This window comes from Mesitornis unicolor, unplaced genomic scaffold (assembly GCF_000695765.1).
Source record: "Mesitornis unicolor isolate BGI_N332 unplaced genomic scaffold, ASM69576v1 scaffold11915, whole genome shotgun sequence".
Taxonomy (NCBI): Eukaryota; Metazoa; Chordata; class Aves; order Mesitornithiformes; family Mesitornithidae; genus Mesitornis; species Mesitornis unicolor.
In genome coordinates this window covers 1,217-25,909 of record NW_010187529.1, presented here as the reverse complement: position 1 = coordinate 25,909, position 24,693 = coordinate 1,217, and the positions used below count along the sequence as shown (strand labels likewise).

General features: G+C 37.4%; 1 protein-coding gene across 1 annotated transcript in view; it reads right to left on the bottom strand.

Annotated features, from left to right (window-relative positions):
- The window catches only part of LOC104541421 (phosphatidylinositol 4-phosphate 5-kinase type-1 beta-like), a gene marked incomplete at both ends in the record, with an annotated part of 29,714 nt that extends 5,614 nt beyond the window's left edge, over nt 1-24,100 (bottom strand). The window contains 7 exons of the mRNA XM_010185478.1: nt 4,174-4,258; nt 4,808-4,856; nt 4,958-5,041; nt 7,550-7,761; nt 18,326-18,625; nt 20,151-20,303; nt 23,944-24,100. Coding sequence (XP_010183780.1) covers nt 4,174-4,258; nt 4,808-4,856; nt 4,958-5,041; nt 7,550-7,761; nt 18,326-18,625; nt 20,151-20,303; nt 23,944-24,100 — 1,040 coding nt within the window. The remainder of the gene's footprint in view (nt 1-4,173; nt 4,259-4,807; nt 4,857-4,957; nt 5,042-7,549; nt 7,762-18,325; nt 18,626-20,150; nt 20,304-23,943) is intronic.
- Between the last annotated feature and the right edge of the window lie 593 nt (nt 24,101-24,693).

Below are 24,693 nucleotides of genomic sequence, written 5' to 3'. Positions count from 1 at the left end.
ACCGTTCTTGTTTCACTTAAACGTCATTTAGTTCTATCCTTAATTTGTATTTTGTTCTACTTCAATCCACATAGATTTATTTCTCACTCCAGATAACTAAAGACAATGTTAAGAGACCAGTATAACACTGGTCAAAAAGTTATTTACAAAATACCTTCTATCAGTTTGATATAATGCCATATGCTCAATACCCTTTCTGTACTATCAGAGCTAAATGTCCATTCCACATTTTGACATTCAACTTCAAACAAAATACAGTTCCACAAGTAGGATTTTAAAACTGCTAACTAGGATCCATTTTAGAGTGTAAGTTTCTCTACAAACTACACAGTTCTAGGCAGTCAATCTATATTTATCAAGAACTCTGCTTTATAAAAACCCATGAAACTCACAAAACACTGTTTCCTACAGGCTAAGCCCTTCTGTTACTGAAAAAAGTGCAGTTTCAGCACCTCCACAGATTAAAAAAAATAATTTGGCAGTAAAGCAGTAAGATAGTGAGGGTGCATGCTATTTAAACCAGCTGATCTGTATGCCTTATAATAAGGTTTTGTATCACTTACCATAATCGCTGAAAAAAACCCTTATTGCCCAGATAATCAGAACAGCTTTTCCGCAAAGAGCAGCCTGGGCTACAGTGAACCCCAGGCACTCATCTTTTGCCTTGCTGGTGCATTCTTCAGGTCTTTCCTACAGCTTTCCTCACTGCACACACACTGAATGCATCACAGCAGCATCACCATCCTTCTCTGCACTTGTGATGCTTCAGACTGAATTCCCTTTCAGTAGTCTGACAAACTCATAGAGGAATTATCTACCAGTTCATTAATATTTATAAGACTCTTCAAAAGTCTTGTATTCCTGAATAGCTGTCACAACATATCATGCATATAGGGAATCACCAACTAGAGTTAATTCCAGTTCTCTCTTGTTCTTCCAAAAACTGCTTCACTCTACTCTTACTTGCCTCAACTTTCTCCTTTCATCAGTCTATCCTTTCTTTTTCTTCTTATTTAATAATTCCATAAAGTACTTATCACCTGCACTTCTGATTTCTTGTTGCTCCTCGTTATAAGTTTTCCCTCTTCTTTCTTGCTCTTTTAGACATAATGACGTATGTTGTTCTAATCTGCCATGTCTCTAACATTGTTTTTTTGTGGACAGAGTTTCACAAGCTCAGTCCAAATAATTTGATTCTTTCCAAAAACAGTTGGATACTGGTCTTCAGAAAAGTGGTATAATCTTTAGACAAAATAGAGACTAACAAAGGCCAGTACAGTCTGAAAAACACTGATTTTCAGTGGTAGAAAGCTTAGTGAAAATAAAACCTCTTCTGAACTTTTGAGGGAAGTAGACTGTAAGATAAGTCTATAAACTTTGCTTTTTTTTTTTATTGTACAATGAGAATATACTTATCATACCTGGAGGACTATAATTCAAGGTAGATATGAACATATGAACTTATATTCAAGAGCTGTATTCCTGAATGATAGCTGAATTCCCTCTGTTAATTTTCAAAGTCAGGTGAAATGCAGCAAGTCTGAAAATAAGTTTGCTTCTGAATACTTGCAAATTCTGTTGTTTTGCATCAAAGCTGTACCCAGATTATGATAAAATATCTATACAGCTCACTCCATGGGACTAAGGCAACATTAATTTGTTCTTATCAGTTTGGAATCAAGAAACAAAATGTGATAGCTATTTGTCCAGCATTTTTGCTGAAATGTAACTCCATATGCCTACATGATAGTTACTGCACTGTTTGGATGCTTTGGAAGGTACAGTGCACCCATTTTGGCTGGGACAGAGTTAATTTTCTTGAAAGTAGCTCTATGGTGCTATGTCTTGGATTTGTGATTAAAAGTGTTGATAGCACACCAAGGTTTTAGATACTGCTGAGCAGTACCAGCAAGTAGGCTGGGGGTGCACAAGAAGTTGGGAGGGTACACAGCTGGGGCAGTGGAGCCCAGCTGACCAATGGGGTATCTCATACCGTATGACATTATGCTATCAATAAAAGCTGGAGTAACAAGAAGAAAGTAGGGAATGTTTGGAGTTATGGCATTTTGTCTTCTTAAGTAACCATTACATGTGATAGAGCCCTGCTTTCCTGGACACAGCTAAACACCTGCCTGACAATGGATGGCAGATAAATGCTTTACATTTATTTGCTTGCACATGCAGCTTCTGCTTCCCCTATTAAACTGTCTTTATATTCTCACTTTTACCCGTCTGATTTTCTCCCCCACCCCACCTGGGGGGAGTGAGTGAGCAGCTATGTGGGTCTTAGTTTCCCTCCAGGGTTAAACTGCAACATACAGGAAGAACTCAACTACATAGGACCAATTTACCCTTCATCCCCAATACCTTAAGAGAATCTACAGTTTCAGGGTCTACTTTAAGTTATAGAAATCAATTACTTTTATTTGAGAGAAGCAACAAGCAATAGTTAAAATTGTTGCTGCAAGACACAAGCTTAAGCCTTTGGACAACTCTCAGTAGTGATGTTCCTCTGTAGTGATTGTGGGTGTCTCCTGGCTTTTTTTCTTTCCCCTATATATTGGGTTTGTGTGGTAAGGTTCTGGCAGGAGAGGGGCTATGGGGGTAGCTTCTGTGAGAAGATGCTAGAAGCTTCCCCCATGTCCGACAGAGGCAATGCCAGCTGGCTCCAAGACAGATCTGCTGCTGGCAAAGGCTCAGTCAATCAGTGATGGTGGTACCACCTCTGTGATAACATATTTAAGAAGTGGAAAAACACCTGCCATGCAATAGCACTCAGAGGAGAGGAGTGAGAATACGTGAGAGAAACAACTATGTATTCAGTGAAGAAGGAGGGAGAGGAGGTGCTCCAGGCACCGGAGCAGAGATTCCACCGGAGTCTGTGGTGAAGACCATGGTGAGGCAGGTTGTCCCCCAGCAGCCCATGGATGTTAATGGTGAAGCAGATGTCCAGCTGCAGCCCATTGAGAACCCCATGCCAGAGTGGGTGGATGTGCCTGAAGGAGGTTGTGACCCCACAGAAAGCCCATGCTAGAGGAGGCTCCTGCCAGGACCTATGAACCTGTGGAAAGAGGAGCCCATGCTGGACCTGTGACCCTGTGGGGGATCCATGCTGAAGCAGTCTGTTCCTGAAGGACTGCACTCTGTGGGAAGGAGCCAGACTTGAGAAGTTTGTGGAGGGCTGTCTCCTGTGGGAGGGACCCCACACTAGAGCAGAAGAAGAGGCTAAGGAGGAAGGGGCGGCAAAGACAATGTGTGATAAACTGATCACAACCCTCATTCTCCATCCTCCTGCACGACTTGGGGAGACAAGGTAGAGAATTTGGTAGTGAACTTGATCCTGGGAAGAAGGGAGAGGTGGGGGGCAAAGAGGTTTAAGATTCGGTTTTATTTCTCATTATCCTACTCTCATTTGATTGGTAATAAACTAAATTAATTTCCGTGAGTCAAGTCTGCTTTGCCTGTGATTGGTAATAGGTGAGTGACCCCACTGTGCTTATCTCAACCCACAAGCCTTTTGTTGCATTTTTCTCTCCCCTGTCCATTTGAAGAGGAGGAGCAGTGATAGAGCAGCTTGGTGGTTACCTGGCTTTCAGCCAAGGTCAACCCACCACACCCTGTAAATAGCTAACAGTCCTTGAGAATTAACTAAAAGCTAAAGGAAGAAGAAATGAAAGAGAAAACTAGAAACACGTGATAGTGACAAAGACAAAAGACTTTATTAATATTCAAATTATGATTTTTTTCCTTGATAAAGCACAGAAGAAATTCGTATCAAAGGGAAGAATCCCTATCTTTTCAAACATGCTGGAGGTGGTATGTATACAATCTTTACATTTGTAAATTAAATTAATTAAACTCAATGGGGTTATTCCTATGAATACCAGATGCAGGACTTGACACATCATTAGATCATGACATTTATCTTTATATCAATGCTAATATAAAGGAAGCTGTTTTACCTTCAGATGCCCCTGATATAGCAAAAATACATGGTAAATAATTTTCTGTCATTTTACTATTACAGTACAATCCCATTAGCTTTAGTGAAGAAATTCAACTTCTGGCAACATAAGTGCTACATGATGTTGATTCTGTTACTGCCAAGTCAGGAGTGTTATAAAGTAATGACTATTAAAATAGCTAAAAGAGTAAAAGAGACAACTTTCTTACCTTGAACTTTCTTGAAAACTCTTGTACTCATAAATTTTAAAAATCTGTCTGCATAAAAACTTGGTCGGTGAACTGAAACAGTGTCCTACAAGATTGAAAATGGTCTCAGTCCCTTTTTCCATAAGTAAATCACAAGTAAGTTATCAAGAAGGCAGCTGGACACCTCGAGTAAATTATATCATACGTTTCAGGTATACTCAAAACAAGTGAACTCCAACAAGTTCTTCCTTTTTAGAGGTTAATTATTCAAGAACTTTAAAAAAGTATTTAATTTATGAAATTATGTGTTATGAATTCTACAGGCATATTCTACAAAGTCTTCCTAGCATTTGAAATGTTTTTTTTCACACTACTTACATTTTTTAGTTACAGATTCATCAATGTCCTGCTAATTGGCCATTGTCTTGTGTAAGTTATAATAACAAGCTGATCACTTCAGTTACTTTTTGAAAAAATCAACAAATAAAATCAGAGCATGTATTGGGAAATGGACATAAAATATTTCACCAACAGCTCAATTGGTGATGGTATATAAATATACATGTACTGGAGCCACGTCTTTCTTGGTCAACATAAGTCAAAGTTCCATTAGCTAAAGTATCAGCAGTTGAAAAAAATAATAAAATCTACTTACTCCATCATAAACAAGAGCTTTCCAAGAATGTTCCAGCTTCTTCATTAACCTACTCATACAAAAACAAAATCAGAACTGCTTTATAAAATTTCCATATTTGTAAGTAATTTCAGAATAGCTTAATCAATAAAATAATGAAATTCAACTTACCTGTAAGACTGGAGAATATCAATAATACCCATAAATAGAAGTAGCTTTTCTCCTTTATGGCTTTTAGCTGGAATACCTCCCATTCTGAGAGAAACAACAAAAACATAGTTATCTTTTTAAGACATCTCTGATCATCAGTTAGCAGGTGAACTGTACCCACTTGAAAACCAAAAGAAATAGGCACATTAAAGCTAGATGCCACAGTGCAAAGTCAGTCAAATGTGTGTCACTTGGCATACAACTGATTATAAATGGCAAACCTAAAGTATCTGGAATTCAGTGGTATATACCCATTATAAACAGAGTATTTTAGGATAACTTTTAGGATAGGATAGGATAACAGTAATAGAATTGGAAATACTTAGATGTCATGAAAATTGGAAGAAAAGTATACAAAAGTTTATTTGTAATTAAAATAAACAATTTTGCCTAGCTAAAGGGGAGTTCTGTCACATAACAAAACTGTAGAGAGCCTGCACATTACTCTAAGTCTGAAAATGTTGTTTTGCATATTTTTTTTTAAAATTAAGTATGTGCTTTTCCAGAATTTCTTTGCAGACAGATTAGCCACAGAAAAAGAAACAGTATCAAGTTGAGAAACCTGACTGCCTGGACCACCAATTAGTTCAGAGTATTTACTTAACCATGACCTTAAAGAACAACATTCTTCTAAGACCCTCTCTTCCTACTCCACCACCTAGAAAAATGGGTCCATTGTTTTTAGAACCAGAGACTGAAATCAAATTTTTAGTTTGTCAGCTTCTATTGACATTGATGGACCCGATACAAAACCAGAAGAAAAGGATAATGAAGATGCAACACATGCAATACCTCCAAATCTTTTTTAACAGTTTGAGAAACAGGTAATACACACCTGAAACAGCTACCAAAGACATTCAGTACTATGTACTAACATAGTAGCACACAGTAGTACTAACATACTACCCCATTCTGCTACTAAAGCACAGTAGTGCCTTCCTCTGACAAAACAGGGCTACCATCTACTAAACTTTTTTTTTGGGTGGGAGGAGGAGGAGAGAGAAAGGGTGAAAGTGAAAGGATTTTTCAATTATTCTAGGCACAAAGGAAACCAGGTAAGAAAAAGTGGAGTTTAAATTGCTGTAAAACCCTGTTACCATAAACTCCATCTCAATTAACTGGTCAGACATTCAGAAGCACTTAAGTGGTTTACAAAACTATATTCTGTCAGTTTTTCCTGGAACCTGTGACTGGAAATTTAATCCAGTACAAGCAGCAGTTATTGCTGCTGGATATCAATTCCAGTCCTCATGCTTGTATGGCATTATAATGAACCACAACAGAAAACTGACTCAGGGGTCTTTTTTTTTTTTAAGATCTAGGCTTATTTTCATCCACCTCAGTGAGATCACTACCAGTTATGTCAATACCAGAGAGGAGACAGCAGAAGGGGCCCAAGGAAGAACTCAACTGCTGCAGCAGGCTTTCAGCAGTGGTATTCCACTGCTCAGGATGTGGCCAGTGCTACATCAGCTCAAGTGATGTGGGAGCCCAGGGCAGGTTTCCATACATCATAACCACAGGGACTTTCTTGGGTCACCTATATCAGTTTTGACTTTCAGTTTAAAAAAAACCCAAACCAACCAAACAAACAAAATAAAACCAAAACTCAACACTCCCCAAAACTGCTAGTGCAATACCTCTGCCACTACACAAGAGAATTCACCATGTTCTGTGTGAATGTGAGTAATACTGTAAAAACTGAATGAAATTGAGCTCTCTTGTTGCTATATTCTAGAGCTCTGAACATCTGGAAACTCTCTACAAATACTAAATATGCTAATCCTCCCATTTGTATGCCATAGGTTTAAGCATATGTTTCTATATCATCAGCTGTATTTAACTAGACAGCTCTTGAGAACCAGGAGAGAAGTAAATCCTTAATTTGAAATTAAACACTCATTACAGTGAAGGACTGATTATATGGCGAACATAATACTGTCATTAACACTAGATGTATTTCAAAGGAAACAACAGAATAACTATCATCTATATACTTAAATTTCTACTGCAGTTTTTGCTAGATAGAAAAATAAGAGGAAAGCAACAGTTCCTTATCTCAGGAAATACTGTACATGGATATGACTGCACTTCAGCAGTTGATGATACAGTTCTACGTATTGAGTATACTATTTTGAGATGAAAATAACCACTGTAGGAAAATCCATTTCAGTGCTAATAAACAGTTTTTGCTTATGGATCATCAGGCTGCTGCCAGTTAAAATTAGATTATACCTGGAACTCTCATAATATCTCTTTTCTAAATGAATGCACTTGTGCATACATAAATCACTCTGAACTAACCAGATTTGTTACCATGTATTTAAAGATGATCAATCATCAATCTACTGATCACTGTTTTAATTTCCTGCTCTGCAGCAAATATTGATGGTCTAGCTTTTCGAAGTGGGGGGAAAAAAAGGCTTAATCATTCAATTCCTGAAATGCAGTATATCTTTGACTGTTTTGCCTCTTAATACCAAGCAGCACAGACTGCAGAAACAGAATGTACATGTTTTAATAGTAACCTTAAAAGCAGGTTACAGCACTTACGTGTTTGTTGTCGCTGTGGTGACAGAGTCCCCTGACTTCCCAGGGCCTTGTATAGACTCCATTGCCGTGGAATAGAGAACTTTCTGGCCTCCAGGACGTTTTGGATCTAATGTGCACTGAGAACTCTCTCCTTCTCTTTCCTTCATGTAACTGTTCAGTATGTGGATTCCCAGTAGCAGACTGTAATCCATGATCTTAAAACTTTCTAGAACCTATCAACAAAGAAATGGTTGCACTGAAGCAAAACATCGCTATATACAATATGAATTACACAGTAGCATTTTGAACAAAACTGTGGAGTGCCTGCACACTACTCCAAATCTGAAGAAACAGACTGAATGTAAGCAAAAATAGGCCCTCAAAGCACAAGTTTCTCTTGTGCTTCAATTATAATGAAACAAAAATCTTTTACTACCCCACGTAAGTCAAAGTGCTAATTAGCTAATCATCTCAATGCTCTTGTTACAAGTGGGAAGTAAAGACACATAGCTCAAATGTAACCTGAAGTTATTTTGTAGTCAAGGAAGAAAGGTCCAGTCAGCACCTTTTTTATTTATAGCAAATAATTATTCAATAGTTCTCTCATATACTTATGAACTATAGATATTTTTCAAGTTACTGCTAGTGCATGTTCCAGACTTCACTGAGCATTTTTGCCTGGACTACTCTCTACCTCTCCTCCACCTGCTGTTTATAACTGAGAAAGCATTATTGGAGAGCTTTCAAATGTCAAAAAAATGCCTTTGGTATCACCCTCTCATTAACAGCTAATGGGATTTGAGTATAAAAATAATTAATTTATCTTAATTAGGCTAAATAGGATATATCAAAACTGCAAAGGCAGTTTTATTTCTGAAGCATGACTTAACCAACCAGCCCTTTCTTTCAGCTCTATCAACCACTTTGCCTCTGTCAGCAGGCGAGCTGCCTTTCTTCTTTCAGGCACATGTGCTGTCTTAAGTTTCTAGTCAGTTACATCACTACGGAGTCTGGCATACTGCCATTACAAGGAAGTACAGTTCTAGTCAATATGCAAATATGAACTCAAACAAGCTCTGATCACATCTAGTAATATAACCAAACTCTAAGCAGATGGCAACAGTGTTAAGTATCTTATATAACAGCAGTGCTAAGTGAAGGGAGGAAAAACAGTAGCAACCAGGAAGGGAGACGCTGTGTCACTTACCTCTCCTTCACCTCATGCAGATCAGCAATGATTCATTATATGCTTTGGCACACAATGCCTTAAAATAATGGTGCCATTTTTGACACCCAAATCCAAAATGAGACCTTTTGGCAATCACCAGGAAAGGTCTAGTGGTCTGTGAAACTGTATGAGGAGGAAAAGGGAGCCTACTACTTAACACATCCTCAGAGATAATTTTAACTCCAGCGTCCAAGTATACAGACAAAGAGATAGGAAAATTCTGTTCCACTCCACCTATATTAACTACTCATTATGTCACACAGAGGTCAAATGTACAGTACAGCTGAGTTATTTTCAATCTCTGGCATTTATCTCCTGTGAGGAACATGGTGTTTTAATTTTAGCACCATTGTAAGCACTTTAAGTGAAAAAACAAAGAATAACACACTGTAAACCAAGTGCAGAAGGGCACAGCCTCATTCAGAGTCCCAGAGGAGGGCCAGATACAGAGGAGGAGTTTAAAAGATGTGGTAGGTTTGATTACTCAGAGCAACCCTGCACAGAGATTGGTTAGCTCAAACAGAACAAGAAAAAAGCTGCTAACATATGACAGTTAGTACTCCACAGCATCCTCCGATGATAGAACTCACACAGGGTTTCAGGACACAACAGAAAGCATTTAGATTTACTTTAGAAAGATTACTACACAATAGGATAATGAAATTGTATTGTGCATTGTGTGGGAATGTTGGTGGCTAATAAATTCCTGGCTTACAATCACTAATTCCAAAAACAGCACAGCTAACAGGTACAGAGGAAGAGAAACTTTGTGCCAAATTTCTAGAATTTTGTTTATTGCTTGTTTATTGCTATCCTCTACTCAGATTTCTCAAAAAGAAATTATAATGATTTAATTTAAAATATGTAATAGTGGATGTTTGCCACCAAATACTGAATGTAGATTCTGGGTAGGCTAAAAAAAATCCGAATAATTGATCCTCTATCAAAATATTTACCTTAGTAGTACAGTCGGAAACACTTTTAACACAAAGCCAGATTAAAGCAGCTAGTCAGGCTTGGAAAAAGCATTGCCACTTTTATTTTACAGTTTCACAGCATAACTGCTGACAGCTCTGCCTTCAACCTATTATTCACCACTTTTGGAATTAGATTACATTAGACACATTATAATTTAACTGCACTAATTACATAATTATGTCTAGGATTGGATGTAGCCTCATGGAAGGCTACAGTATAGTGTGCTGCTTTTTCTTCCACAGGGACCTCTTATGTGATAAAATCAATCTTTCTGACTACATCAATTCACCACTGTCATTTAAACCCTACTTGTACTATGCAATGGACTCAAAATCTCTTTGATTATTTAAGACTTTGTTCTAGGATTACTGAAAAACATCATAAAAACATGTAGTTATTTTATTATTCTGGTTCTTTCTGAAATTGAAACACTTGCATATCCAATGCATTAACTGCAGTACACATTCTTACAAACAGCACACAACACATGAACTCTGGCCCTTGTCCCCTGGACGCCCTATTCATGGCCCTACTTAGAGACTGTCCAGTCTACAAAGGATATCGTTACATGATCTGTCCCTCTGGCTGCCTATTGGCTGGATGTACAGTTCTGATTACTGCCCTTAGAAATTTGATAACCAAACCAGCCACTCCTAATGCAAATACACATCTTTTGTCCAGATCTAAGCATGTTTTACTCCCCTGTTTGTCTCTAAGGAAAATTTTGATACGACATAATTATCCAGAATAACAAGGAAGAATCTCAGGCATCAGCATTCAACAAAAACCTACTTCCTGTCAAATTCTTCAAGTCTGTATTAAGACAGAAATTCTACTTCAGTCAGTGGGACCTCCAGATAAATATATCTGAAGGGTTCTCACATATGTATCATTGTCAATATTTAAAATATCAAATAATTTTTATTTTGAATGTGTAAATAACATTTTGTACACAGAATTGTACAATTAATCTGGTTCACCAAGGAAAAGTTACAGAATGCAGCACATCAAGCTATTTCTGAACATGGATCACCCTATGAGAACACAAGAAAGAATAAGCCTTTTCCTGGGTCAAGAGTTGCTTCCAAGTAGCTTTGATGATTTTAGATGGAACTGCTTTTGAGAAGCAGAAGCAAGTTTTTGCTATAAAGTTACCAAAATGAGATCCTCATCTAATGGAAAAACACTCAAACAAATCACAATATTAAAGGGGTATATTCACAGGAAAATGAGAAAGCCCTGTAAGACACCTGATGTCATCCACGTGGAGTAACTAGAAACTCACATTAACTCCCAGAAATACAATTCTTGTGTAGTTAAAGTGAGAGAAATTCAATCTTTACTCATGTAACCATTCTGAAATGCACCTTGCTAGTAAAATGGCACTGGGCAATTTCAGTACCAATAGTCTTATTTGTTAGTATACAGCATGACTAAGTGTTGTATTTGATAATGAAAAGTAAATGCTCGGTTCATTAACTTGACATTAAATTGTGCATATTGTATTTATATATGTGTTATTTCACTAGCTATGCAGATTCTGTCAACAAAATGTTGTGACTTCATCACCAAGTGCTGTTTGCAAGGCTGGCTTTAGCTGCTCTGACAACTTGCAGATGGCAAGCATCACTCATCCTCTTCTAGCCTTAAGCACTATTTTGCTTACATACCACATAAAACCCCCAGTGAAATGGCATCACAAAATAAGTAATTTCAGAACACACAAAAATAACTCCCTGAATCAGATTTTCTTTTCTCGGCGCTGATCAGATGTTAAAGTATTCTGTGAATCATCTTAGATCTTAGACTCAACTATATCAGCCAGTGACTAATACAGCAAAGCAAGTATTTCTGCCATACAATTTCATTTTTATTTTAGATGCAGCCCAAGCTGTATACTGTCTGACAGAGAAATCTGCATTCACTTGCTAACCATGGAAAACAACTCAAGTTAGCAGGTCATTTTCTATAGAAACCAAGGAAACATTACTCAACAAAATATAATTTCACAAAATTATGAAATGTAAAAACTAAGTGGATAACCATGCAACAAAGCTTTTCCTTTCCTACAAGCACTTTGAAAAAGGGATATAGGAACTAGCGTAACAGAAAGAATACTGATTTTACACTGACTCAATAATTATTCTCCAGTGTAAGGAGATACATAAAAGACCCACAGAATAAAGGACTATTTCACAAAATAAGCATTTCTTAGAAACAAGTGCGCAAATGGCAAATGTCTAATGATGGTCTGGTCTAGAAACAAGCTATCCTAATAAAATAAATCACCAACCTCTCCAAAGCATATATGGAGTCACTTTCCACTTCAACAGAATTCTTGAAACATATTGTTAACTAACACTCCTAAAAATTGCAATCTGGTTTCTGATTTTCAAAGTAAAAGTAAAGAGATATTTGGAATTTCAATCGATACTACAAGAGTGGTAATATATAACGATTCAAGAGATCTGAAGTATCATTTCCCTTCAAGAAAGATAAGCACATTCTCCATCTCCATGTCATGCCATCTATTACTTCTGCCCTAGGCTGCAAATACCCCTTCAAGTTGTGCCCACATATGCCATAGAACGGGTCACTGAAATTATTTGGGTTAAATAATAATTTGCATAGACCCTTTGAGGTAGAAAAAAACACAAGAAAACCAAAGACATCCTCCCCTACTGCTAAGGGGTTTGAAAAATCCAGTGAATAAACTTGATCATACAAGGTCTCTGTTACGGTTGCTTCAGCACAAAGCAGACGTGTTCAAGCTGTTAAACTTGAAACTTGTAGCAACTGGTTAAGCAGCAGTGATGAAAATAACACCCAGACCTGAAACTTAGGAGGTGTGACCCTCTTTGTCTTCAACTTCTAATTTCCTTGCCTTCACAGCTTGCTTTCTTAGGCCATTAATGCCACTTTCACAGTGTGATTTCCTTAGAAAAACCCATAGTGTTCTTTGCTAATATAATGAAGGAAAAATGCAGACTCTAAAAAGCCATATAATTGTCATTAATTAAAATGTCTTGAAATTATTTTGGTTGTTCTTAAAAACCTCATAACCACAACTGGATTGTCACTGCTTTTGTAACAGATATTTTGCAGTACAGATATCAATGTACTAATTTTCTCATGTTAACTTACATACGAAACATAGGTAACCACATAGCTTTGTTTAGAACAGTCCTCAACACTTGCATGAAATTCTTATAAATTTAGAGAGCACCCCTAATAAGCTATGCCTTTTGCTTTTCCTGCAACAGGATAATTTCCAGCTATTGCTAGTAAATGTTTAAAAAAGAAAGTAAAACACCAAAACAGAAACTGTAACAGTATTGCATTAAAAAAAAGAATTCTGATAAAATGTAATTTTGGAATAAACAGCCTCAATTTTCATTTAAAATTATCAAAGGGAAATCCAATAATAAGAAAAGTTGAATTCTGTTTTTTGGTTTCTGATTCTACTTAAAAGTCTTAGCAGCAATGCATTTTGTCCTTCATACTTTGAAAAATTTTAAGCAATGACAAAGAAAAAAACACCTCACAACTTGAACTCCTACTCTGACCACCAGACAAAAAAAGATGTTCACAAACTTTAATCCTCCAGATTGTGTGGAGATATTAGCTAAATAATCCTGACGATACTGCTATGAGGCATCTAATAATTCTCCTGATTTTTCAATACAAAAGTACACTATAAAAATTAGGTGTTCTGTCACAGAGGGAACAACACCAATTCAATCTTCATGTGTCAGGAATTGCCCAGCAGTTTTTCTGGGCAATTTTATCCCAGATTACAGGATAAATAAATAGTGTTTGATTTCCACAGATAGTTTTTTCATGTCTGCTATTTATGAAGAAGTGTTATGCAAGAGGAAGGAGAAGTACTGGGAATTGACCACTGACTGACAAAAAAGGGTTATCTGAGTGCTGACAGGTAAACAACTTGCTATGTAGATATTAACTACAAAGTAAAAAGCAAAAGGAATAATACTAAAATTATTTTTTTCCAATTACTCAGTTAATAGAGCTAACTCTATTTACAAGGACTCCTAGTTTAAGCCCTTCTCAATTTTATTTTCTCTTGGACTTAGCAGCAGATGGAAAGGGAAAAACACCACCAGGCTATTTTTAATAGAATACTCCAAATTCCTGCATATAACTAGTTGACATTCAAGAATATATTGTAGCTGTGTGAGCATGTGAAGCAAAGATTTGCATATATAGAATCCTGTGATTTTCTGTTCTCCTGAAATTCATGTTTCTTGTTTAATGTTACAATAACATGCTTTGTTGGGTAACTAGATGAGAAACAGTTTGTAGAATAATATCTCTGTGTAACCACCACACTGTCAGTTTTAGAAGAGACTTCCTTCTTTTTTTCTTTTAATAAACAGTTACTATTCTTCTGTACTTTGAAGGATTACAGGGAATATATTAAGAGTGTTTCTGTAACCAAACCACTGGGCCATACACTGATGAGAAGTGCTGGTGTACCTTTTCCACAGAAATTTTTGTCATGTACCTCTATAAAACTCTGTCTTAATTTTTAACATAGGATGATCAAAAGACAAACTTCGTTACTTGTGTGTTTGGACTGTGAATTACTTGAACAGGTGACTTCTCTGTGCTGTCTGCCCAGAACAGAGGTAATTTTTATTTAATAAACCGCTTAAGAGCTCCAGAAAAGATCAAATAAGTAATAATGGATACCTAGCTTTGTTTGGATTCCATATCAACTATGAAAAATAAAATACTATTAATTAATTTCTAGCCTTTCTCATATAAAGTTATGCTAATGTTATTTGTACCTAACCCATCACCTAGTGTCATAGCTTATCCTTTGCCCCACATAGGTATTTGTACACACAGAAACAATGTCTGCAGGATTAGGTTTTTATAGTGAAACAAAACAGCAGCTAAGTTTGATGTGAAGTTTAATTTTCTGCACTCTTAAGAAAAAAAAAAAGAAATCCCTAAATGTATTTTAAAATGTCTTTACTGACTTTCTTTTTACTTACTATTTGCTTATGGGCCATAAAGCTTTTAATTCTTGGTCTCATTCATAAGCAGAACAGTTTCTGTTAATATTTGTAACTAATTTTATTTGGAAATAAATTTGGTCTATTCTGTAATAATTGGTAATTCTATGCAATGATCAGAGAAGCTAACAGCTATTGGAAAAATTTCTTCACTGAAAGGGTTATTAGACATTGGAAGGGGCTGCCCAGGGAAGTGGTTGAGTCACCATTCCTGGAGGTATTGAAAAGACAGGTCGACGAGGTGCTTAGAGACATAGTTTAGTAGTGGACAGGTTATGGTTGGACTTGGATCTTAACGGTCTTTTCCAACCAAATCATTCTACTATACCCACTACTATCCTTCCCTGGCAGGGAGCTCTATGCCAGTTGACAAGATGTTGTATGTCAGCTGAGGAGATGTAACAGAAGCCCAGCTCAGCGAAGCAAGTAAGGCACAGCACAGTTTGAATATGAAAAGGCAGCATACAGAGTGGGGGAGGACAGGCAGGCTGAGAAAGAGGAACTGAAAAACATTGCCTGGGCATGAAGGGATGGCAATTATTGTCAAGGAAGCCAAAGCTCAGAGAGAATTGAGACTTGCAAGACAAGATGTCAAGGGCATAAAGAAGAGCTTCTACTGCTACATAAGTGATAAAAAGCTCACCAAGAGAAATGTGGACTCATTGCTGAATGGGGCAGTGATACAGCAACAGCAGACACAGATCACAGGAGGTCTCCACTGTCGCCTCTGTCATCACCAGCAAGTTCTGCTAGGCCTCTGCGCTTAGTTATGGGGCTTACAGAGGAGAAGGGCTACCAGCTGGTGATGTCTATATTAAAGAATCCAGAAAAAACCCCACTACTTACTGATTACGATAGCAAGTGTGAACAATGAAAACACAATCCAAATTTAAGCAACACAGAAGAGACTTTCTTAGTCCTGAAACATTGGCAAGATCAAAAATTTCCTGTTTTTAAATGAATTTTTAATTCTAGTGCCTACAGTAACTTTCTTACTTTGGAATAAAAAGAAACAGAGATTACAAGTTTTGGAGCCCTAACAATCTAGGTCAGTTACCACTCACACTAAGTAGCCATCCAAATACCAGATGGGCAGAAAAAAGCAGTCAAAAAACTGATGTCCTTTTCCCAGAATGGATGGAGTATTTCTGTTCTTTCTAAAGGCAGCAGTACAAGGCAGGTAGTCAGACCCAACCTCATTTGTTGAGCAAATTCAGCAATGTGAAAGATAACAGTGTCTGCTCTCTGTTTTATGACAGAGAGTAAGACTTATTTGAATAGAAAAAAAATGCCAGTCTGATTTTTTTATATACATGTAACATTCAGTGTGCATATACATACATACAGACTCACACAATTATACTATACTGTATATATGCATAGTTATGCATACACATTGATTATTTAAATATAAGTTTCTTCTTTTCTTTTAATAATATTAGGATTTAGCTGGGCCTTTAAGAACTCCAGACTAACTTTAGAGTTGTTAATCTAAGCTTCCACACTAAAAAAGCTGATGTTTAATTCAGCACTCAAACAAAACAAAAAGAACACATAAAAAACTACCCGTAGTTTCAAAGAACCAGTAAAAGTCCCCTTTATATGTAAAAATTCAATTCCTGGTTTTACTTTTCAGTTCAGTTCCCTCTTTTAGATTCTGTTTATCATTTTCTATACAATAGATTCCCCCAGACTTCGACTGGCTAAGCAGCCTTCGACAAGGGGGCAGATGCACAAAAGGGCATACAGATCCCCAGATGTGACATACTGATGCATTCTGTATTATCACACATGGCAGAGGTTCAGGAAATGCTCACTGCAACAGGCTGCAGAAAGAACAATGTGTGGTGTTAGATAAATGTCTCACACTGAATATGCAGCTGAACATTAGGTCACCAAGCTTTACAAACTGAGGACAAGGCATTGCAGACTTGTGTGATAATTAAACAAAAAGTACTATTCATGTGCAAAAACAACACTTTCCATCTTTCACCACAGGTGGCATCGAACAACAAACTCTGATGTTCAGGATGCCTCTTCTATGTGATGAGTTCACTCTACCCATTCTGCTATCTTATTGTGAAACTCTAAGGATTCCCCTCAGACAAAGCCAATAATTTCTTTCCACAATGCCTGTGAATCTTGTGAAACTCTGAGAGACCCGGATAACTCCCCTTTTTCCTACTTTTGATTTTCTAACCTTTGCTACAGAAAAAAAATCATCCTACAACAATTCTCCTTGTCCATGAGAGGCACTGATTTCATACACCAAGGTCCTCTCAAAGGAAGTCCTCCTGCCTTGAAAATGTTATGTGGACATTAAGTGCTACCTTTCAGCTGAGGAAGAAATGTGGTTCAGAACTAAGACTGCTGCCACTAGACACTCCTCCCCAACTCAAGTTTCAAACCTTCTATTAATTTATCAAGAGGCAGACTTACCAAAGCAGTACTGAGCCTGCAGCTCTACATGAAGTTTATTATATGTAACAACAGAACCACAGGGCTATTTACTGTGTCTCAGAAAAAAAATAAATAATTAAAATATCCAAATTAATGGAAAGCAAGAACAGTAATTTTAAAAAACCCTCTCTGCTGGACTTTTTTCCTCTATTAATCTGTATTTCCACAGATGGATCAGTGTTATCCTGGATGTACAAACAGGGGGACAGCCCTGCAGAAAGGCATCTGGGGTTGTGCTGGCTGGTAAGCTAAACGACTCAGCAATCTGCCCTGGTGACCCAAATGGCCAACCCTATCCTGGGGTGCCCTAAGCACAGGATGCACAGCTGGTTGAAAGAAGTGATTGTCCCACTATCCTCAGCACTGGAGTGGCCTCAGCTTGAGTACTCTGAGCAGTTTCAGGCTCCACAATGTAAGAAGAGTATACAGATATTAGAATGTGTTCAAAGGAGGACAACAAAGATGAAGAAAGGATGAGAGGGCATGACTTGCAAGGAACGGATGAGGATATTACGTTTGCTCAGCTTAGAGCAGAGAAGATTGAGGGGTGACCTTATTGCTGCGTATAACTTCCTCATGGAGGGAGCAGAAAGGGTGGTGCTTATCCCTGGTTTCTGGTTACAGGACGCAAGGTAATGGCTCAAAGGAACCCAAGGAAGTTCAGATTGGATACTAGGAAAAGGTCCTTCAGTGAGACGGTGGTCAACCACTGGAACAAGTTCCCCAGGGAAGTGGCCATGGCCCCAAGCTTGCTGATGTTGAAGAATTATTTGGAGAGCATGTTAGATATACAGTTTAACTTTTAGATTGCCCTGTGTGGAGTCAGAGGTTAGACTTGATGACCCTCATGGATCCCTTCCAACTCAGGATATTTCATTCTATGATTCTATGATCTCAGATCCCAGCAGCTTAACTACAATATAGGCTTCACCAATGCTTTGACATCTATGGTTTTTCCTAACTAAATTGCATGGAAAAGGAATGGAGGTTAAACAACATATGGAGTCACATTCCACTCTCTGTTTTGCTGAGGTAAATCCAGAACAGATGTGAACGCAGAAGTTTAAACAGTTGGTAATTTTTACTCACTCGACAGTCCCGCTGTAGTGTTTTCATTAGTGCACTGTGTGTTTCAGAGTCAAAATACAACCCTTCATGCATGTCTTGCAAGAAATCCAAGTCTTTGAATGTAGGGTTGGACTTCTCCCTCTCTTTTCTTGATGCTCTCCGTTTGTATGTGGAGCCTTTCAAGTCATATGTGAAATGCATTTTCAAGGCTCGTGGCAAAACATTGTTCATTACAACAATTCTAATATTAATGCCTCCTGACTGAACGCAGTACAGCCCATAAAATTTGGGTAGAAGAGTCCTTGGATTCTGGTTCAGATTCTACAACAAAAGAGATATTGTTAAATACATCTATTTTTCAAAAAAACTTATATGATTAAGAAAGTTTATTTTTAATACCAAAGGACATTAATAAACACCAAGAAAACTGTGCATGTTTTCCTACTCAGTATAGTGTCTTTGACCAGTTGATTTTCTTTCTGGCTCTGTATTTCAGAAAGCTAGCATAAACACTGCCTTTTTGCCTGGAACTTATACAGGCCAAGAGCAGAGCAGTAATGACATCTATGTCACATTTCTCTTTTCCACCTCCCATGAAAGAGCAGACCAGGACAAACCTAAAAGCATTCTGAAGATTTATTTCCTCCGACCTGAACAACCTTTGCATTCCACCTGCTGGAGGGAGTTTGGGTCAAAGGTAGTTCTCATTACCTTGACTTCGATTCTGAAAACCAGAATCCCTGTCTCTATGAGTCTTTTCACATTGAGGGTTAGTGCCAAATGACCAGGTTGTCTCCACAGGATCATGAGATCATAACAGAACCACAACTGAACATCAGAACAGAAGAGTGTGCAATAATCCAAATTCCACAACAGGCAAAAGAGGATACGAGAGGTGAGAGTAGAAATCCTCCTTCTGAATACAACGACTCTCAGTTTTTGGCATAACTCAAAACTTATGCTAAGCTGATTATCATGATTAGAAAAAAACAACAGAAAAAGCAGCAGTCACCATTGCTCTTTTTGATGCTGTCAGTGCATACGTTTTTTAAAACAGTGAATCCATGTTACTGTAGTGTAATAAATGACAGTATTCTTCCATTTTTGTACAAGTGAGAAGGTAACTCTTCAAGTGTTTACTTAAGAAAGCGAAGAAAGAAAAGAAAGTCAGTCACAGATCTAATATTCCAAAGTGTTGTGTACTCTGTTCATATATAAGAGTGGCTTTTGCTTAAAAAAAAAAAAAAAAAAAAAGAAAAAAAGGAAGGAGAATTAAGTTCTACTTACTCTGGATCAATAGTTTCCCTTTCTGATGACTGACATACACAAAATCATACAATCTATTTAGCATAAGGCCTTAAAAATTCCATTTAAAATTAAGTTTTGAACTAATTCTATGATTTTTTTTTACATTTTTGTTCTAACACATGAGAAATGGAAATCAGAAGTAGTCCAGAAACAAAAGTGAAACTGACCAGTTTAGTTTCTTTATCCACTCTGAGTGAAATGCAGAGGGCAAACACAAAATGGAGAAAAAAAAGTTGAATTAGAAATTCAGAAACCTTTTTTTTGTTACTAGCTTACTAGAAAGTTTGGTATCAAATCAGAAGATGAAACTCAGCTTCATCTTGAATGCTAGAAGAGCAATTATCTTAAATTTATTCTATCTATTTTTCTGATGGATGTGTGGTATATAAAGTTGAAAGACATAAAAAATGTCAAAAATATTATGAAAAATACGGATAGAGCCAATGAAAGATAAAAAGAGAACAAATGAAACTGAACCTTCAGAAGTGTGATGTGAAACAGGAAAAATAAAGGTAAAATACAGTCTTCAATTACTTACCATATAATAACCTGGCAAGAGCTTCTGAAGAAACTCGGCCTCTTTGTGTTGAACTGTTTTGATGATGAACTCATCGTCACTAGTTACAAAAAATAAGGATCCACTGGCACCTGGGTTGGATAATTCAATTAAAGGCTCACTGCAGATTGAGTACTGGAAGAGACAAAAATTATTTTTCACTGTCAACACATGCATTGCTCAGACAGAAGTTTAATGCAAAGAAGTGCAGGTTTAGATAGGCACAGGAGAATCACGGAGCTCATTCTTTGGGCTTCAACTGCAGCAACTGTACTACAGTACAGCAACCTGGGTCACGGTAATTTGGCCGAAATTTGGCAAGGTGGTTGTTATACTTCATTCTGCCCAGGACACGCTGCACAACCATGGAAGAGCAGTGGGCATCTGAATGCATGGTCCCTCTGCACATCCCACTGCACCAGTCAAATTTTCCCTGGAGGGCAGGGAGTGGCTGAGGTGGAGAGTCCATCCCTACACCACCAGCATTGAAAGCTCTTGAGACAGAAGACTTAAGATGACATTTTCACTGCAACTGTTCACTTTTCATAGGCATTTATAAAACAGGTACAGGAAGATGTTAGACAAACACGCTGGGAGTAGAGGTTTCTCACTATAGACAAAAAGGCAAGCCCTCTTCTGTGAAATTGGCATAGAAACCATTAGAACAATAGTCCTAGTACAGCTGCTAAAGTAGTTTTCTGACTGAAAACTGCTTGAAACTAAAAACTAAATACCAGTAAGCAGGAAAAATAGGGGTTTGGAGGACCATTGTTCTGGATGCTTAGACAGGCTTTCTCTTCACAGAGAGACAGTAATAATTACGATCACATTAAGGAGGAAAAAGACACCAAGGAGTATTACTTACTTGTAGAACCAGATCTCATACAGGGGATAACATACATTTATTAAACATCCATTAATTCACACTTCATGCTTCACTCAAACTAAATGGAGAGGACACATTAAGCTCAAAAAAATAAAGAAATCTGTTTCTATTAAACTCAAGAGCTTGCTTAAAATACAATATAATTAAATTTACATTCACACACTCTGTTATATATAATAAATTTTACACACCTGGAGATTTACTGTACAGTCCAATATTTTAAGGTTTCAGTTTTTGAAAGACACAAAATCGCACAGGATGTAAACGGTAAGTAGCCTAAGCACCAGGGAATTATTCTTAGCTGTGCAATATGACTTCTGGTCTCCTCACAACAAAATGAAAAACTGTTCCAAGTAACAAATATCTGGTTTATTGGGTCATTGCTGGAGATGAGTTGAGCAATTCCACAAGAAAAAACAGTTTTGTTTGTTGAAAACATTCATTAAATGTAACTGGAGTCTTGCCATTGATTTCAGTGGGTAGTGATAGCAAAGAAAAGTGATCCAAGAAAAGCTAATAGATAAGTTATTTTGTGAGCACTTAAACTAAAGAAGCATGCCTCCTATGGCAAATCACTGCCTTAATGCATCTTCTTATCCTGGCTCCAGCTGAGGTTGTTCCTATGCTTGCAATTTTTAAGAGACTTTTGCATAGTATAAAAATGTTTCCTGTTTCTCTCACTCCACATCACTTAGTTCCAATTGATATGAAAGACCTTTCTTATTAATCCTATTGTTGCAACTGTCTACAGATAGGACAGCAATACTGGTTTGTAACACTACAGACCTTCTGAGCATATCAGCAGTTGCATTGCAACCCCTGCATTTTTCTTGCCAAAATACAAAAATCTTCATGAGTAATTGTCATAGTTGTAAGCATTTGAAACCAGTTATCCCAAACATTAAAGCTCAATAAAACAGTATAGCATAAACATGAGTTATTAACCTACACTGCGTGTTGGTCATTTTACAGTTGAGTTCATTCCTGTAAAATAAAAGTCTACCCACCAAGTACATCTTTGAGCTTTGTAATTGCAAATTAACAGTGTAAACTCACATATGCTTGCTGTCATTTCTCCTCTTTTTACTTTACTTCCCCTTCACTCACAGCTGGACAAACTGTTGGCATATTGCTACAGTAAAGTGTTTTAGATACTGGACTGGAATTACAGTCACTACGTGGCAGATCCAGATCTCACAGAAACAAGAGGGACTGTTCAGACAGAACCCTGACACATGCTACTGGGAGCAAACTCTCAAGAGTGAGAAATGGCGCGAGTATTACCCTAACAGAGGTATGCATCAGTTACAACAAAGCACACTGAAATTTCAACTTTCACAAAAATACCTGTTTGTTGAAGGAAATCTGCTTTTGCATTTTCAAGAAAAGAAGGTTGACCTGATCTTGAAACTAGCTTTTCTAGTTGCCTCTTTTCTGTGGAAACATACCACTGGAGTCTTTTGATGTGTCAAGAGGAGAAAGAATCTGCAACAAGTTGCCCTTACTGAGAATTTCCCTCAGCAATTAGTTATTTTGCAGCTAGGCTGACTGTCACAAATCTCTTACCAACAGCAAAAAGTCTTTCTATAATCTTTAATTTATGCTATTGCAAATGCTTCCTTAGATGGAATAGAAGTTTCAAGCAACCATAGTTTTAGTCTAGGAAGTACAGTCTTTTTAGCAGCTGGCAACACAACAGGAACACGTCTCTTCACCCAGGCTCATAAAACGAGATAGCTAAACAACATATTGCATGATGCCACCTTTGTCAAACTCAACCCAAGTGCACTTCCCTGCTGCTAACATCTAGAACTAAAAGGAATGATCTGTTCTTATATAAAATTATTGTCATGAGGGCTAGTAATACAAAATCAATAAATAGTACTAAAGAATTAAAATCAGACATCCATATTCGACCTAAATAATAACAAAACCAGCTAAGTTTTGCTTTTAGGCTCATTGTCCAAGAAAGAAAAAAACCCTTATAATACGCTTGAACACAACAAAAGTCAGTGAAATAATATGTTAAGTAATGTTCCAGTACCATTTAATCAAATTTTTTATTAATTTAAGCTATTTCAAATTATTTTGTTTTTAAAGAAACAATTATCAGTAACAGAACAAAAAGATCTAAAAACTCATTCAAAAGAAGTTAATAACATTCTGATGTACACAACTGCTAATTTTTATTGGGACTCTGATTGGTTGGGTGAACTGGCATGAGACAAACTGGACACGAACCAAACATTCAGAAAATAATCCAGCTCTTTGCTTCACTCTACCCTGCTAAAGCAGAACTACAGGAGAAGTAAACTAGTGGATCCCTGTCTCTGGCACAGCACAAATTGGTTACACCAAGAAAAGCCTGCTTTTATGATGGCAGCAAATGCAACTTCTCACATAAACAGTTCAATACTGAGAAGGAAAAAGGCTTCAAACTATAAAATACAGAGAACAAAGGAGACACTATAAAATGCTTCTTCTTTAGCCTGGCATCCACTTTTCTCAAGGCTAGATGGGAACACTTGCAGGCAAACGCTTCTTTAATGAAGTGAATAAATAACACAAGTAATACAAGAGCACTTTATGAAAACTGAATTGGTAGAGGTCACACAAGTACTGATTATAACTTCTCTAGAAACAATGATCTGAATGAGCAGTAATACTCAAGTTACTCCAGGCAATTAACAAGGCAAGTTTTTACAGGAACCATTGGAAAAATGAAGAATAACATTTTTGTAAACCACTAAAAATATTCATACTTATAAACCACTCCACACACAAAATTTACCACCCATTTGGGCACCATTAAAGCATCCTCTTCTGTCACTATGAAACTATTACACATTATAATCTCCTGCAACTCAGAGGAAAACTGCAAGCTCTTACCAAGTAATCATCAGGCTTGATACCAAAAAGTTCTCTGAAATAGCGGAAGGCAAGAGGTGCATACGTCTTAAATCTGAAGTCAGGGTAATGATGAGCAGGGGTGAGATTGCTCCCTTCACTGAAAACAAAAACAAAAATAAACCAAACCAAATTATTACTAAGCAATTTTTAGCAACTTCCTTCTTGCAGCTAGTTTTTCTGTAAAGCTGCGTAACTCAACTATTTGCCTTCTAAGACAAGAGTCATAAATGCAGATAAACCTTGCTATCATCATTAATCACTGTAATAGAAATGTCTGTCAGAAACAGAATACTGCCAGGAAATTCCTTTCTCCTGCCTTAAAGGAAATTACTGTTTTCACCACACATATCTATTTGCATAAAGACTGGGTTTAAGCTAATGCTACAAGTCCTGATATCCCTCCAAGGTAAGCCAGTCTAATAGCTTACTGACGCAGGAAGGATCACCCCACCTCATGTAAGCTCTTGCAGAAAGTCTGGAAGTCAACACAGCAAAATTACTTCACACCAGCTTGGTGACCTGAATTTTTCGGCAGAGGAGTAAGACAGAAACTGAGGACAGCACAACACAGAGGGCTGAACCATGCAGCCAGAGCAGTGGGAATGAAGCAGGACCACATACAGTTTTTGGTGCCTGCAAACATAAGCTCAGGCTTCTTTATGAAACAGCATCCTCAGAATTAGTCTCTTCTGGAGGCTAACTGCAGTTATGGTACCTCTTTCTTTCTGG